The sequence below is a fragment of the Pseudomyrmex gracilis genome, unplaced genomic scaffold (assembly GCF_002006095.1).
Source record: "Pseudomyrmex gracilis isolate BER0280 unplaced genomic scaffold, ASM200609v1 scaffold_20, whole genome shotgun sequence".
NCBI classification, from domain to species: Eukaryota; Metazoa; Arthropoda; class Insecta; order Hymenoptera; family Formicidae; genus Pseudomyrmex; species Pseudomyrmex gracilis.
This window is the reverse complement of record NW_018020604.1, coordinates 593,149-605,925: the sequence shown is the minus strand read 5'-3', so window position 1 is coordinate 605,925 and position 12,777 is coordinate 593,149. Positions and strand designations below refer to the sequence as shown.

General features: G+C 39.5%; 1 protein-coding gene across 1 annotated transcript in view; it reads right to left on the bottom strand.

Moving 5' to 3' along the window:
• Positions 1 to 658: 658 nt before the first annotated feature.
• Positions 659 to 12,777, bottom strand: part of LOC109851775 (LIM/homeobox protein Lhx3) — a 37,524-nt gene continuing 25,405 nt past the window's right edge. The window contains exons 3-9 of the mRNA XM_020422187.1: positions 7,684 to 7,858; positions 6,605 to 6,816; positions 6,203 to 6,395; positions 4,620 to 4,786; positions 3,488 to 3,703; positions 3,100 to 3,156; positions 659 to 2,809 (exon numbers count right to left, since the gene is read on the bottom strand). Of these exons, the coding sequence (XP_020277776.1) occupies positions 2,646 to 2,809; positions 3,100 to 3,156; positions 3,488 to 3,703; positions 4,620 to 4,786; positions 6,203 to 6,395; positions 6,605 to 6,816; positions 7,684 to 7,858 (1,184 nt within the window). The 3' untranslated portion in view covers positions 659 to 2,645. The remainder of the gene's footprint in view (positions 2,810 to 3,099; positions 3,157 to 3,487; positions 3,704 to 4,619; positions 4,787 to 6,202; positions 6,396 to 6,604; positions 6,817 to 7,683; positions 7,859 to 12,777) is intronic.

Sequence of the window (12,777 nt, the reverse complement as noted above, 5' to 3'; positions counted from 1 at the left end):
ATTTATTAATTAATGAATAAAATCTATATAATATTAACAAATGTTTTTTCCCACAGAAAAACAAGTAAATTAAAATATTATGCTTTTAACGTTTAAAATTCAATTTTATGTTGTGTGATTAAATTTAAATTTTTGTTCTGTAATTTTTTTAGAATTTTCTACACTTCGCGACCTGATTTCTTGAGAACAGGATGATCAACATATCAGCGACATGATAACGTGTTGCGTTTAAATTTTGGGATAGTGAAAAGATAAAAATTACACACGGTAAGATTATGATAGAATTTTTATTATCACTCCCCATGACTAGATAATAATATAAAGATCCTTAATAACTTATATATTGATGTGAAGTTCACGAACTGCGAAAAGATACGCGGATTTCCTTCGGCCGCACAATCGGCGAGGAACGGAGAGAGAAACACGATTCTTATACTGTACAACATTAATCTCTCTTAGAAGCCTAGTATACCTTTCTGACTGTTTCCTTCTTTTCGCGACGTTCGCACCCCGCTGGTAGACGTACGTTTAGAGGAAGGTAAAGGGGGACAAGGGGGGGAACAAGTTGGCGCGGATTGGCACTATATATATATATGTATGTATATATAGTACCAATGTATATTATATACAATTCTACAATGACGTGTGTTCTTTTTTCTTTTTTTCTTCTGTCGCTGCTGCCGCTCTTGCGCAAGCATGTCGATAACATATGTAACGAGGCACACAAATAAACATGAAAGAATGAGATAAATCTTATGTATGTTATAAACTTGGAAATTTTTATTCGATGTTCTTGTAACTGGACATGTGACTAAAATTAATAAGAAAGATTAAAAACTAATGTGAGACAGGTACGAAAGAGCCATTGTGAACGCGCGTTAATTCGTGTGCCCCCACATCATAATTGTGCGTTGTGCTTTGTATACACATTCGGTTACGAATTGTTTGAACAATTTGCGCGAGACATAAGAACGGCTTTCCGATTTTCTCGTACACACGAGTTCTCTTACACAAATTATCACATCAATCGACGGCTTGTGCGATGTCTCGTAAGTCAATCAGCAGCGAGGCGCAGTTTTCGAATTACTATAATTTTGATTGTTGTGATTGCACAAATCGGCGCGCAAAAACATCAACACAGAACATGTAGTTAGCGAACAAGTCGTTATGATTCTGCTCGTAAATTTTGGTGCCTTTATTATTCTTTACGTTAACTGACAAATCACAAAACGGTTGTGTGAGAAATTACCAGTAAAAATAATTTTTCAATTCTCCCATTGGTAAAATATGACGACTTTTGCGTGTCGATCTTCCTACGCAACTTCAACTAGCAAGAAAAATTTGTCCAATACAAATCGTTCGATTTTTTTTTGTTTGTCTGTATATTATAATTTGATAGAAAACACAATTTGGAAAGTTTGTTTCGCAAAAATTGTTTCGCACGAAATTGGTGATTTTTACACGCTATTGTGCCGACTACAAAAGTGTTAATTCACTTTTCAGTAGCTATCGCATGTAATTAAGAAAAAAATAAAAAATAAAAAAATCGAACGTCTTGGATTGGATCAATCTTTCAGCAGGTTCTCTAATTCATATTATTTACAATACACATCTCAAAAATCTAGCGTCACACACGTGTAAGCAAGATAGGTCGCCAACGCACGCCTCTAGTGCGATCAATTTTCAGAACACAAGTTTTCGAATATCATAAAATACTAACAAATCAGCAAAATTATTAACAATAATATTTTTAGGTGATTGTTTAGACGATTAATTAGTTTAGAGAATAATTTTTCAAGATACGTCGCGAAGTTTACACAATATTTTTACGAGCCAAAAATATTGAAAATATAATTTTTTCTTTTCGGTAAAACATTATTCGACCATTTAATTTTACGTATCTACAAGAATATGTCGAAAATAAAATTTTATCTTCTCCGATGTGTTCTCTCGAAAACTTGCACCGTGAAAATCAATCCAAGGCTGGATAGTCTTGTTACATACGGATGATCGCATTCGTCGTGATGACGGGATCAATTCCCGATTGAATCGAAAATTTATCACTACAATCTGCGAATTAATTGCAACGTTGCTCGCAATCCTTGTTTCCCTCTTTCTGTGCTTTTTTCGTATTGTGCGTGCTACTCTGTCCTTCGGAACGTTATTAAACGAGAAATATCAAAACGAGAAAGATCAAAAACAAACGAATTTATTAAGCTCGATCAATTAAATTGTCCACAGAGTTGAATCACGACGAATCGATCCGCGCGTATCGAACAATATCACCGGGACACGTTTATTAACACTACCTCCTATTATTTTACTTGACAATTCAAACTCCGTAATACCGAGAGAAACGAGGAACTTGTACATAAATATATATTTAGATTATTCGTAGTTATCGGAATGCGCGAATCGCGTTTTTTACGGTGTGCCATAATAACGTTTTACAACGGCGTCGAAATTACGGCCGCTCGGATTACGAGAGATCGTGTGTGAGGAGGGACGGTGTTAAAAATACCGGTGTAGAATAAAACTCGCGTGGACTCTCGCCTGCGGCGGCGATTCACCGAACGTCAGGTGAACGACCCGCGTCGGCAGTACATTATTCTATACGGTATTTGGCGACGCGCGCTTTTGCCGGGTTATGTGGCGTAATGGGAATGGGAATGAGAGTGATGGTGAGCGTGAGGGGGCGGCGGCTCGCCTAGCCAGGAGTCCGGCGACGGCGGGAAATCAGGGTAACCGCCACCACCGCCGTTACCACCGCCACCGCCACCACCGCCACCGCCGCCGCCGCCACCGCCACCTCTTCACCATCACCACCGCCACCGCCGCCGCCGCTGCTCGTTGCTCTCGTCGTTTCAGCGATGCATCGCGCGACCTCGTGAAAATCCTACGGTAAGTGCGTACAGTGCGGAGCACCATATCGTGCGCCGTGAGGAGAAGTAGTTCTCCTCCAGCTGCCTCCTACTAGCACGCGCCAGCGGCCCGAGATTTAATCCATATATACCGGCACGGTTACCGATGACACATACCGACGCGGTTACCAATAATACNCACCGCCGCCGCCGCCACCGCCGCCGCCGCCGCCGCCACCGCTCGACTCGTTACTCAGATCCGACGCTGGTCCTGGCACCATGCCGCCCGGTCCCCCTGGAATCATACGGTTCGCGTCAGTCGTAAAACTCGCAACTCGGGGAGTTAGTTTAACGCAGAGAATTTCTTTCTCTCTGTCCCTCGATTCGGATGCGTTATTGATCACGAGCGACTCCGAAACGAGTCGAAAGATAAGAGAATCAGTGTATGTTTATCTGACTTTCTTGTGTACAGAAAGTCAGAGAAATCAGGGAAGTACAGAAATTAAAAGTTAAAAAAAAAAAAAAAAAATGTAGAATATTTCTCACGTAATTACAAAAATTACGCGAAAAGGTTTTAATCTTCTAAGATGTGGTACTGCAGTTAATCATTGCACAGGCAAGCTTACCGAGAGTGGTGTAGACCGAAAGACCAGCGTCCGGCGGGTAAGGGAACTGAGGTGGTAAGGACGGCGATCTGGACGTTGAAAGGTACGGAGGTGTAGTCGCCCCCAGGTATCCGCGGGGCGGACCACCTCCGGCCCCGTTACCACCACCACCTGGACTCGCGCCCTCGCCATCGAGGCCCATGTTCACCACCGTTCCGTAGCTGTCGTTGCTCAAGTCTGCGAACGAGGGATTAGCTTTTTCAGGTTTTTGACGAAAAAAAAACTTTCATAGAATTAAGACAAAAGATTTAATTGGGAATTCAAACGCGGATTAAATAATATAACAGTATAAATTGGATCTTTAGCATCTTGAAAGTGTAGAATAGATAAAAAAAAAAAGAAAAAAGAAGATTTCCAGCTTCACGTAGAGTTGCGTCTTTGCGTGTGACGTAACAAGGTAATTTATTCGAACGTCGTACGTAACGAAAGTAAGTCGAAAGTTGAGCCGGCGATCTCTATTGTATCTGAAACTTCCAGAGTACCCCAGATGTCTGCTATCCGGAGGGGAAGACGATCTCGTCAAATATTCAAGAGATCGCGGAGGCTAACTGCCGGCTTACCGTGTCCGAGATTTCAGGAAGATTGCGAGATTGCGGGCCATTCTTGAATTTATACCCGCTATTATACCTGTACTTGCTCTCGAGCGCATTGCCGCGCAATGATATACCGCTCGTCTAAAATTATTTTGACCGAGGCGATTATTAGGAGTAATTTTCATATTAATTGCTGTTTTTGAATTTGTCCCGCAATGATAGCTTTGAATTGCCTCTAAGGCAATTCAAATTGAACCCTTTGTGCGCTGCGTGTGCACGTTTCTCACGTTTAAGAAACATTAATGCCCCCCGTATTTTCTTAGAATTTATTTCTAGTTATTTGCATTCTTTTGAATTTTTTTGCACATTATCTCTAGTATACGATATTATACAGTTTCCACACTAAGAACACTATTATAAATAATTGTAAACAAAGAAGAATTGCGGATTCGTATATTCTCGAATTACGTTGCACTTTTCTCGTTTATTTTATTTACGATCTTTGCTTACTATCTTGTTTTTAAATCGGCAAAATGATATTAAATTTATAAATAACTCACCGTGATGACCGAAGGTGGAGTCCAAATCAACTTTCAGCTCGTCTTTGTCGAGAAGCTTATCGTGTCTAGGCGAGTGACCGCCAGCGCTGGTTCCCTTCATACTGCGAAAGTATTGAGACCACCTTGTTCTACCGGCGTCCTTTTTCAGCCTCTTTTCTTTCGCTCTCCTAAGACATTACAACACAAAACAAGTAATAATAATTTCTAGAAAAAAAACAGCGTTAAACAAATCTTGCTACAACTACTGGAAAAAAAAAAAAATCTTTGAGAGCGAAATATTACGGAATCTGCCGCGAGAGTAAAAATGTAACATACATTTAATTACGTCAAAATTTCTATCGCGTGGAAATTTCCTTTTATCAATTTTGATTGTGTCATGTTTTTAACAGCTGATATCTAACGTCACACAAAAACAAAAACAAAAAAAAAAAAAAGAAGAAATTCTGGAATGATAAGCGACTTTTCCTCATTGTGTGCCACGATCGAGTATTTGCGATTAAATATATCTATCTCGCGTAACAAAAATCAACAAAATTTCTATCAAAGCGCCTATCAACGCGCGTTTCGCTGCAGGTTTTGCTTCGGAAAAATGTTTTTATCTTACACGCGCACAACGACGAGCGAACACCGACGAGCGGACATTAATCTCGCATTACGTCAGATATAGATGAAAAACTGTGCTACACGTGCGCATTTTATAAATTTACGTGCTTATATATGTCACACATAGAATAATCTATCTTCGGTCATTGATAGAGACTTATTTATTTATCCTTGGCGTTTTATTTTCACGGGCAACTTTCTTTCCATCATTCCCTGATAAGACCAACTGAGGTCAGCGACTAGGATGACTCTCCTTTTACAGATAAGACATTTTTCCGTGACACAAATCGTCTTACTTTGTAACGCTACAATATCACGTAGTGCCACTTCAGAGCAGATAAGAGGGAAAAATGTACGTATACGCGATTATAGAAAGTATTCTGTAAATATGACGGGTTGTGCAATTACGTGTGTAGAATTAAAGTTTTCGCAAATCATAAAATTGCGTAGATATTTATATGTAATTTATATTTGCGTATAGGATATTTGCACATGTTGCATTTTACTGATATTTATAGATATATTTATATTTTTATTATATGACATTTTTTAAATTCTATAATTTTTAATTTTTTACTCGTATATTTTATTGTTTAAATCATTCCTATGTATTTTTAGTGAAAAGGATAATGTGTGTGTATTATTTCTTTTTTTTTTTTTTTTTTGATAGTTTTGATTGTCTCTGAATTTCTCTATTGCTCCCATCATGAATGGTTTCAGAAGCCACGTTAATGCGGCGAACCCTACCGATGAACCAGCGTAGTCCCCCTTCAATTTGATGATTTCGTCAGGATCTTAAATTAATTTTTTGGTAATTTTATATTGACAATATATTTATAATGTGTCAATCAATTGCATTTAGTTCGTATATATTTCTTATTTTTATATTGCTCCTAGATACATAACACGTATGTGTGGATACCCATAAAGAGATCTTAAAAAAATTGGGAAAACCTGTAAGAGTTACATGTTTTTCTTACCTGTTCTGAAACCAGACTTGAACAACGCGCATATCGAGTCCTGTGTCTTGAGACAGCTGTTCTCGCACGTGCCTCGCTGGCTTCGGACTGGTGTTGTACGCCAGCTTGAGAGTTTCAAGCTGTTTCGCCGTGATTGTTGTTCGTGGCCTTTTATTAGGCTGATCGCCGTCTATGCTTCCTCCGTCTGCCAGTTCTGGAATACAATTTTGTAAGTATTTAAGTATAAGCTGTCAGTGAAAAAATAATTATTTTTGATATTAAATCGGCTATGAGGAAAACTACAAGTTGAAAAATATTGATAATAAATTGATAAAGCTGATAGTAAAAGAGTTTTAAATTCAGTAAAGACATTTTTTTTTCTTAAATGACAACGAATTTTGCAAAGCTTGTTTTTTTTCTCACCTTTCGCTTTTGCCTGTTCGTAATCAGGCTTACAGACAAGTTTCCTATCTTCCATGAGATAAAACTCGTCACCGGTGTCCAGTTGCCGAGAGCAAAGGGCGCACGAGAAACATGTCAGGTGGTAGACTAACTCCTGCGCCCGTCGCACCACCTGCGAAGGTGCCAAACCTTGGCCGCAGCCCGCGCATTTTGTCCCGAAACGCCTGCCACACCAACAACATACAATATTTTCATATTACATTCACACATTTAATGACAGAACTATACGGCTGGCGTAGGTTTATCGCGATTCGTCGCAGGTCGATGTCAAGTGTATTCCTGTTATGTTAACGTTATTCTTTTTATTTTTATTTTATTGTAAACCTTGAATCTTGGCAACAAAGTTGTAAAAATTCGAATATCGAAAAACATATTTAAACACATAACAACTTTGTGATAAATCATATTTGACATATCTAAGATTTCTTCACGAGAGTTTGAAAAAAATTCTACACATAAAAACAAAGACCGTGACAAATATATGAGAAAACAAAAAAGAAAAAACAATTTACCGTTGAAAAAGAAAAATGATTTCTTTTGTGTGTGTGTGTGTGTGTGTGTCTCACAAATGAATTATAAAAAAAGCATTCTTTTCTTCCGACGGAATCGATACATAAAGACATTCGATATACTTGTTTTGTCCAGCAACATTTTTTCTGCTTCGTCATATATTACTTCGCTATTATCGATAAGTGGATAAGTCGAACAAAAATGAAACGAAAAGCAGCAAAAATTCTCCTTTTTTTTGATAAAGTTATATCGCGAGGTTAAATTGTTCATTTAAAAAAAAAAAAAAAAAAAGGAAATATTTTGCAGTATAATAGATCTTTGCAAAATCAGTTCAGATAAGCTGATACATGATCTTTTCACGTGCAAAGATAACTTTTGCGCGCACGCTTTATATAGATAAAATACTATATATATATATATTATTAAATATATATATATATATATTTTGTGTACATATACTTAATGAAAATAATTCCCATGTAAATTGTGTGCGATTGTATAAATTTATGGCAACAATTATTGGTGCTTACTTGAAGAAATCATCTTTGCAGAACACGTGGCCGTTCCTCGCGAAACATTTGTCGGTCAATCTGGCACCGCAGTCCCGACACGTGAGGCATCTCGCATGCCAACACCTTTCCAGAACCCTCAGAACATATTTGTCTAAAATAACTTCTTGACATCCGCCGCATTTCGGTATCGTGGCTGCAACACACATAGATATCGGAGCAATAAATAAAGTCATCCATTATTTCCAAGAATGACAAAAATAAACAATAGAAAATAATCCTAACAACGCATATAATAACGCAGTGATACGCAAATTAATACAAGGATGCAATAAGAATTTCGATGTAAAGAAATCCGGGTCGAGAATCCGAACTGATCTCTGTCGAGTACGCTCAAAAACTTGCACGCGTGCAAGCGTGTAGCTTTGATTAGTTCATCCTCTTTTTCGATCTTACAGGAAATATATCTCTGTACACGAAATTATCAATAGCAGCAGATGCGAATGTGATTAATATGCAAGTTCTATTTTTGTTTTTTTTTTTTTTGAAAAAATTAGAAAACAACATTTTAACCGCTTCCTGGACTCCGTTCTGATCGTTTTCGCTCGTCGACTTACAATGGAGAATCGCCGGGATATGCAGAGGTAGATGATCAAGCTCAATGGCAGGCTGATCAAGCGGATACATGTCACCGTGCGATATCGTCGAACCGATATTATCGACGCGATCCGCGTTACTGCGCTGTTCCTGCCGAACATTACGCAATTCCGGACTGCTCTGCGGTGTCAGTACGTTGTGCCGATGCGACGGGTACATCCCTTCCAGAGGAAAAGTCTCGCACCCTAACATTTCCAGTCTTATCTTTGTCATAGCTGTTTTGCTCCACTTTAGCGTGTTCTCACTGATATTATCTGCGCATTCTTGCGACAATTTTCATGCAATGCGCTCTTTCTCCGCGTCCGCGATCTGTCTTTGACAAGTCTAACGCGCAAGCTCGGAGTTTATTTTTCTCAATGGGAAAAATTATTCAAGTTTCAGACTCTCGACAAGATAAAAACCCCGACAGAATTTTCAAATCAAAATACTTCTTTGGAACTTCTTTTTAAAAGATTTTTGAAAAACAATTTACAGTGATTGTTACAACAATATAATGCGCAAAGAATAAAAGGGAATACACCACGTATCACCATGTGCTCCAATTTTCTTCAAAAGCGATTTCGGCTTCAGTTCAGAAAATTGTCATCCACACTAATCTCAATTGCACAACTTCTTCCGTCGGACACTTAAGTTTTACGTAGATTGCACACAATTAATTCTTGTTCCTCAGATGTTTCAGAGATTCTACATCATATTTTATTCTTGTTGTAGAATTTTTTTTTTAGATCATACAATCGTAATCATAAACAAGTAGACACTCGCTATCAAGTTTTGGACAGAATTTCCAGACAAGCTGACTCTATTCATGAGATCTTTTTTGTGTGTTTTAATTTAATCTTATCGCACTAATATACTTGTCTGAAACCTCTCGCCCGATAGAGAGATCGGAAACATCCAGTTACGACAAGTACTGTACAAAAGTACAGGCACGACTGGCTCGCCAACACTAACGTCGCTCGTGCGCACGTGACACGCGTGGGTGTGGCGGCTGAGTAGCGGGGATAGCGTCTGGATTATTGGATGCGGTCAGCACCCACGCCAGCGTCTGCTACGTGCCGATTGGAGGGAAGCTCGACCGCCCCCAATATGGCGCATGCCAGTGATTCCGGTGTTACGGGGGGTGGTTGTCTGCAAAATGCGCGAAGGGATGAGAGGATAAAGAAGGATCCGAAGAAGCGAGAGATGGGGCGAGGCGGCTGAACGTGGACGTTATTAATCCTTTCAGAAAAGGAAAGTCGAAGGTGCTTATGTAAGACGTCACGGCGAGTGTAATTTGATTCTTTGCGCATGTATATTTTTATTCGCTCGCGCGTTACAAGAATTAAAGTTGAGAAAGAGAGAGAGAGAGAGAGAGAGAGAGAGAGAGAGTCAAAAGAATACAACTGTGTCAAAATAAACGTAAATTTTCTTTAATTCGAAACTTGCAAGATTACTTGTAAAAGAACTAAAACAAGAGTTTAATAATCTCTCCGAGACGAGAATAATGTTGAAGATAATTTCATCGCAGAAGAACATTGTGTTGTAAGTTTGGAAAAAGCCAATTTCGAAGTTGTGAGTGTCATCCTTCCACTAACTGACTTAAAAGTTTTTGGAGATTTTCCGTAAATTTTGTAAATAGATGTAAGAGAGCGAGATTTATTTCAGAATATATACGCGTACGTATGAGAAGTGGCACGTAAATGCCAAAAGTTGTGCGCAGCGAGATAATTAGGAAGCGGAATAAAGAAAGTCTCGTCATATATATATATATATTTCGGTTGGGTATCGAAAATCTTGTAGGTATTTTGCCTACGGTTAATAACTCAACACACCCAGTCTGCCGGAACTTATTGCGTCGCGAATGCCGCATTCATTGAAACTGTCGCGCAAAAGAATTCGGAGAATCATCCCCGGGGAGCTCCTTTGAGAACGAGCTGCTGGTTCTCTCTTCGATTCGGTAAGCAACGAGGAGTAAGTAAGGGTAACGGGGACTGAGAACTGAGAGAGCGAGGCTCGCAGCAAAAGGAGAAGATGAGAAAGAAAAAAGAAGGCGGAGGGAACGAGGGCGAGAGGACAAAAGGAACCGAGAGCGAAATTAAGAACGGTCACGGGGATGAGGGACGCCATTTTATAATCTTGCTCGAGATCATTCGCGTATATTTCTTCTGTTCTCCCTTTCCGCCCGTGTCATTTTGTTTCTTTCTTTTCAGTTTCTCCGCCACAGTCGCGCACGTTCGACCATACACGGATCGATTGTACACGCGAATATCATGAAATATCTTTAAAACGAAGAAAGATCCACAAGATCGTGTATCTTGTCGCGTACCGTTCAAATATATCTGTGTGCGCTATGTTACGTTTTTGCTGATTATATATTTTTTTAAAATATTTCTTTGACATTTTTTTTTTTTTTTTGCTAAAAAAAACATTGGGAAATTTTCGAAGCTTCCACGGCTTGTTTTATTGTTGCAGCGCTGCAAGTGGTACGGCGTACATTTTTTTTCTAGTTATGCATTTCACGCGGATTATGCATTATATATACATATATATATATAAAGTCGCGCAAATGACGCTGATCGATCGCGCACAGAATTTTCCACTAATGCGTCACGACGGCGCGCGATCGTTGAATTTTCCACCTGATCACGAAGTAACAGATGGCACGGTGCTTTCTATGCGCACAGTTGATGACCATAAAATCTGTCATGCATACGCATCGTTCGTATTACGGCGTTAAAAGGGTGCTATATGCTTCCCAAGGTATGTAAAGCCACGTCATAAATAAAATGTCAGGAGCTGTCTAATTTCTAAATCAAGATCACACAAAAAGAACGAATAAATATAATATAATATATTATATAAAAGTTACGACGTATGTTAAACATTTCGACCGAAACGAAATGAACTGTAACATCAAGTTTCAGAATGAAATGTAAAAACAATCGCGTTTTCTCACGAATTTTAACTTCCGACGAATTCGACGCTGGCACAAAAAGTGTCCTTCGCACACGAGAGATCCTGTGATTTTCATGGACAATCTTTCCTCCGAATTTCGATAAGAAGATTCTCTTACCGTCCTTCATCGATTTCGTCCCACGTCAAAACGTCTCCGGTAAGTCGTCTGTCACTATCAGAACAGCCAAAGAAGGAAGGAGATTGCGGGGGTGTAAAGAGAAGAGCGCGTCAAATTTCTTGTTTTTTGCGCATCTAGTTTGCACAGAGTTTTGCGAGACTGTCCACGGTTTTATCGAGTTTTCGAGTCGCGAGAACTTGCGCCGCATCCTCGGGAAGACAACTTCTTCCGACTAATAATAGCGCGAGAAAGACAAGAGAGTTGGATAGGGAAATAAAAGAGATCGCAAGGATCGTTCTTGTGTTTAATTTATCAGGTGCACGAAAAATTTACGTCTCAAATATTTCTGCTGTGTGTAAGAATATTTCTATATACGATTCTCTTATTTTAGTTTCTTAACAATACATAGAGCCTATCTCTTGAGATCACTTAATACGTTCGGGGAGGAAACTGCGAGGAGGAGAAAGGAATCGCGTGATTTCGCGGTTTTACAAAGACAGAACAAAAAAAAAAAAAAAAAAAAAAAAAAAAAAAAAAAAAAAAAAAAAAAAAAAAAAAAGAAACTTAAAGGTTCACGAGCTCACAATTAGTGAACGGGAAGGAGATGGGGGCGCCGCTATGAAATACAAAGGTCCATATACACGGCACGTTTTTTAATTTAACTTGTTCCTAGAGACCAGAGGAGAGTGAGATAGACGGGGTAAAAAGGGGGAAGACCCGCGGAGATGGTCTAACTCTCAGAGGCGGGGGGAGATACGACTGCATATAATCGAATTTGCACCGGGGAGAGAGAGATCTCTTTCTCCATGGGCGTTTCCATTACGTTGGCGGACGATAAATTACATCACCCTTACCGCGTAAATAGGTATGAATTTATGCCGTCCGCTTTGCCCCATTTATGCATATGGTTTTTTTTTCTTTTTCTATTTTTAATATTCGTCTTCCACAGCGGAGCAAAAATATGCACGTACCGCACTGACGATTCGGTACACGCGTTTTCTCGCGTTGCCGAAGAAGAGAGACCCGCGCTTCTGGGAGAAGCTTCCAGCTTGTCAAATTTTTTATTTGATCATCTACTTATTCACATAATTTTTCAAACATATTCGTATCAAAACTTTATGCGCGCGCGTCAAAATATGCGTGCGCGTAAGAGAAATGTACAAATCGACTGAAAGTTACGAAAAGACACACACACACACACAAGCTTATTTCTTTCTTTATATCTCTACTCAAAGTTGTAATTAAGGGATAATTCGACCTCGCGCGCAAATCCTGCAACGCGGATTCTAGTCTGAATACACCGAGAGTAAGTTGAACTTCCTCGGGCCAAGCGCAGTGAATGCGCGCAAGTTGGCACCAGATGTGCCATTGTGCCGGCGTCCGCGACGACGACGGCGGCGGCGGCG